A 4,840-nucleotide genomic window follows, 5' to 3' on the forward strand; every position below is an offset into this window, starting at 1 on the left:
TGTTCTATGCAACAAATATATCTACGAAAGTTACGATGCGGTCGAGAATGCAAAAATTGCAATATACATACTTACCTGGAAAATACCTCCTTTCAAAAGCGAATGTAATTTTCAATCATATGGAAATTAAAAGATTGCTGTACGGGCAAATCCTCACGATTCTAATAATCGACTGAAGGTTTAAAAATGTATTCACGTAACGTTCCCATACCTTACCATTTCTTCGTATTACAAATCGCTTCGAGTTGCCTTTAGATTACTTATGAAAATATCCTATTAGAGATCATTGAATAAGTGTAAAGTATATTTAATTTTAACTTAGGCAAAAAGTTATTCGACCTTAGACAAATATTGAAATTTATCTTTTCACAATTTAGCTTTCAAGCTTTAATTAAACGAAAACTATCCAATATATTCAATTGGTTGAACATAAAGTTGCACATATTGTAATACATGACATAAAACCGAATCGGCCGCGCTTGCACCCGAAAAAAATAAACCCAAATAATTCGTAATTGGGAATACGAAGGCACCTAGTTATGTGCGCGATTATAATCAAACATTACTTAGATATGCATATTGCACGTGTCGTCTTAAGAATACGGATTTATGCAGATTAATTCCATAACACACAACAACTGAAAGTGTAATTACACTTTTCACGGAACGCTAAAGAGACTATACATATTCATGTTGCTTTTAAATGTCAAGCTTGCATAATTCCCCTTGCAAAGAAATGGGGCGCTTGTAATGGGTATATTACTCGCATTGAGTTTTATTTACGGCAAGAAAATGGAGCGGGAACGACGCATAGCAAATTATGTCACTAATCTGACGACACCATTCTTCTCGTGTCTTCCACGTCTTCCATCTTTTAGCAGGCAGTCATTTCTTGATGTGACTTATTTGTAGAATCGCCTCAGATGAGATTAATAGTAATAGTCGTTGGCCAAATAGCGAAAATTTTGCTTTTGTAAGAGAATTGCTTCAATGTGCCCTTTCAAGACCTCCTGTTCATGCGAACCATAAGGTTGGTCATGGGATGTGGTGTCATGAAATGTCAATGTCAGCAATCTGACGAAAAATAAGAAATAAAAGACTGCTATGAATGCAAAATTTCGTGCGCGTGTTTCTCAGAATAAGTCTTTTGACAAGAAAAATAAGTTAAACATTAGTTTTGTAGAGTTCCGAAGAACTCGATTTATTCCATGAATAGACAAAATTATATTAAAAATATATCGAAATTATATAAAATATGAAACATGTAATATTATATGACGACAGATAAATATGTCTCGATTTGCAGCCGAAACACGGCACATGGATAAGGCGCGCTATGCGATAAATGAGTTGGTTCATTTATTGCATTGGGTTCGATATACGGGTCCCGTGTTAGGGCTATGATTCGAACATCTGCTATTTATGCGACAAAAATTTAACAACTTTTGCCCACTTATTATGATGACGACTTTTTCTTAATATTTTCATATTTTTGAAGGGGCCTGAATGTTTCTTTTTCTTTTTCTTCTTAATTCTAAACTTTTTAAACTTAGATACCTTATGACGTTTCATCGAGAACACTGTGAGCCAAAACTTAGGCATGATGCGGGTAGGCCACTGGATCGAATAAAATAAGTACTAGTACTGAATATACACTGAATTTTGTGTGAGTATAAACTAGTTTAGAACTCAGGCGTATCGTCTTCTTCTTTCTCTACATGTGCTTCGACAACCGGCTCATCGGTTTTCGCTGCGTGTGGTTTCAGTTCATCAGGTACGATCAGTCCATCGGCAATCATCTTCTGGCGTTTAGCTTCCTCCCTCAGCAGGCGGTCAGCTTCTCGTCGCGCTATCTCTGCCTTCTCGTCAAGAGCCTTCTGCATTGCCATAGCAGCGAGCGTCCTCTGGTCAAGTTTGAAGTAATTTATCGGCTCGGCAATGAATCTGGAAAGATTGAATCAGTAATAAGGATTATATCTAGACTAAAATAGAATCTTAACCGCTTAATAACACGACGAACTTGTTGAAAACATCACGCGAAGATGATTTAATACCGGACCTGATAAATCTAAGCGAATTCTGTGAAAACAGGATAGCTTTAGAAAGATGATCGTGGAAAGAGAGGAATAGTTTTAACTAAAGAGCGTGACTCTAAAGTTACTGATAGTTTATCAATAGATAGGTGCACTCTGATGCCTCTTCATTGATTCTGATAAGTAATTACTTTTCATAAATAACAGACTTAAAAACGCGTGGCTTCGAATTAAATTTCAGATAATTAGCGGACATTTTCTTGAAACTTAAATAGCCAATAGTAAAAGTGTACACACCTTGTGTCCTTAGCGTTCATGTTCTCAATAAACTTGACATAGTTGAAGTCCCCGGTTTCATACACATATGTTTTATCCTTCGTAGCTATTTTAGGCCAGTCGACGAATTCCAAATCATTAAGCGTTTCGCCCCAATTCATCAGTTCCTCGCGGAGAATATCCAGCTTTATAATACCTATATGCACGAAAACGACATCAAATTTAACCTATAGAAATTCTCGTGGGAGTAAAATTTCTTTCGCTGAAAAGATGGGGTGATTTAAATATCTTTTCTCACAACATTGCATATCTTTAGCGACGATTACCCACAATAGAAGCTTTTGACATCGATCCTATCTAAGCCAGTTTAGAATCCTAATAATGCATGACTACTCTTAACTGTTATTTCCTATGAGACGTATCCGTTCTAGGCGTTACAACTTTCCACATCCTTCTATCTTGGAAGCAAACAAAAACATAGAATACATTCAGCTGCTTATCTCCCCGGGCATAAAAAACTAATATTTTAAAGGAAATGGGCTGAACACCTGTCAATGAGCCGTGATAGCCCAGTTGGTAGAACGCTTGCGCTCACTTTGAGGTCGCAGGTCCGAATCCAGCACAGGCCTAAATCAATGATTGTCGAATTTGTTTTCGCATTCATGTCATCATAAATGATTATCACGTGCTCAGCGGTGAAGGAAAACGTCGTGAGGAAACCCACATTCCCGAGAAATGCATTTTCGGAGGTATGTGACCTAACCTGTATTGGGCTGGTTTTCCCTTCGCGGGTTATAAGGTCAGAGGGGAGTCGCTTCTGTAAAAAACCGGACTTGTCAAATCTTCAGATTAGGTAAGCGGATCCTGCGAAAAGCGGGATAATGCTAGGGAAGATGATGATGGGTTGAACACCTGTCAGTCCTGTCACCACACGTTTCATCATATCCATCTCAGGATTTTGTAACCAAAGGGGCTGCATATTGTCTTGTGATTATTTGGAACTCTTCCCACCACTTTCGGTGTTACCGGCGGGAGTTATTATTGGTATGTATTAGTGAGGCTTCAAATTTAATGTCAATAGAAATGTGTACGTGATAGTGTTCGTGCGTGACCGTACCAGGCCTTTGGCTAAAGTATCTAAAACTTTGTCTTTTAAATAAAACACTACCTTTTGGCTCCTCCTCATCATCATGTCCCAGGAACCCCATGGCCTTAGTGACTACAGCTTCGAAGTCGTCACCCCAATTCAGCTTAGCCTCAATCATAAACAGCCATTCGTGGTAATCCACAGTATCCACAAACTCATCTTCGAGAAACTTTTTGAACAACTCTTGGATTTCCTGGCCTTTCGGATTGAAGCCAAGAGCGCGAAGCATTACGGGAATGGCGTTCAGTTTAACCTGTTAGAAGTTGACAAGACAAATCAAGAAGATAAGTGCTATAGAGGTAATTAAGTAGGCACTTAATATGGGCTTATTTACCTTCGAATGCAAATTGGTGAAGTCAGCTTTTACACCAACAAGAGTCACCTATACTAGCGTTGTACTAAAGCGAATATTTTATTTTATCTGTAACCCTTTTACGTCAAAACCACTGGAGCGATTTAGACGAAGTTTGGAATTGGCACTTAGATAGATCGAAACTACGACGGACATTTGAGTAGGAACCTACTTTCCAGGCTTGGATTTAAAGTTTGGGAATAAAATTTTAAAGATTTAAAGTAATAAGGTACGCGAATGAAGTTGCGAGCAACATTTACGCCCGTACTCTACGATGTTAACTCGAAACTTTTTCCATTCGATTGGGCTGAGCATTTTCGTATTTTGGTAGAAGTTGACATTTCGTCACCGATTTAAGTAAACTCGAGATAAGGTTGAACCGATGTCTAAGAATACCAATTTTAAGCTGAGTTCAAAGTCTTCCTTATGGTCGCCTCAATTGAGGACAGAGTAAAGTAGGTACCTAAGTAAGGTTCGAGATAACATAGAATACAGGTAGTATTTTCAAATACTGGATACCTTATCAATATTGTCTTCGTCATAAAGTTTGAACATCTCTCTGAATTTCATCAAATCTTCGGTATTGAAGCATGCTGGAGGCGGTGGAATCTTCTTCGGCTTCGGAGGCTTCCCAGCAACGGCTTGAAGGTCCACACCCTTCTTTCCTGCAGGTGGTTTCGCTTTCCCTTTATCTTTCCCTTTCGGCGGCATATTGGATCATTTATTAACTGTATTGGCAACCTGTAAAAGCTGAAGTGGCAACGTAATTTGATTCAACGGGGGTGACATTATAAATTTTTGATGTCCATTTTTTATCGTGCGCCGCTCTCTGTCAAAGTGAAATTAAATGCCAACTTGACAATTTCGCTATGAACGAAATGTGGTTTGTCCGAAAATTAAATTTTCCTATTTATTGCATCTTCTTTGTTGTAATTAGCCTTAAAATTAGATGATTTAAATTTAAATGTTACAATCATAGAGCAACACGGACCTCCGCGGAACGGAGGTTACTATAGGATATTGTGCGCGGAG

General features: G+C 38.3%; 1 protein-coding gene across 1 annotated transcript; it reads right to left on the reverse strand.

Annotated features, from left to right (window-relative positions):
• Positions 1–1,682: 1,682 nt before the first annotated feature.
• On the reverse strand, positions 1,683–4,519 carry LOC126372694 (calmodulin-like). The gene is made up of 4 exons (XM_050018542.1): positions 4,328–4,519; positions 3,478–3,709; positions 2,331–2,505; positions 1,683–1,944 (listed from the first exon to the last, which is right to left on the reverse strand). Exons 1-4 carry the CDS (start codon positions 4,517–4,519, stop codon positions 1,683–1,685), a joined length of 861 nt encoding a protein of 286 aa, XP_049874499.1.
• Positions 4,520–4,840: the final 321 nt, after the last annotated feature.

Source organism: Pectinophora gossypiella, chromosome 14 (genome assembly GCF_024362695.1).
Source record: "Pectinophora gossypiella chromosome 14, ilPecGoss1.1, whole genome shotgun sequence".
In the NCBI taxonomy this organism is placed as follows: domain Eukaryota; kingdom Metazoa; phylum Arthropoda; class Insecta; order Lepidoptera; family Gelechiidae; genus Pectinophora; species Pectinophora gossypiella.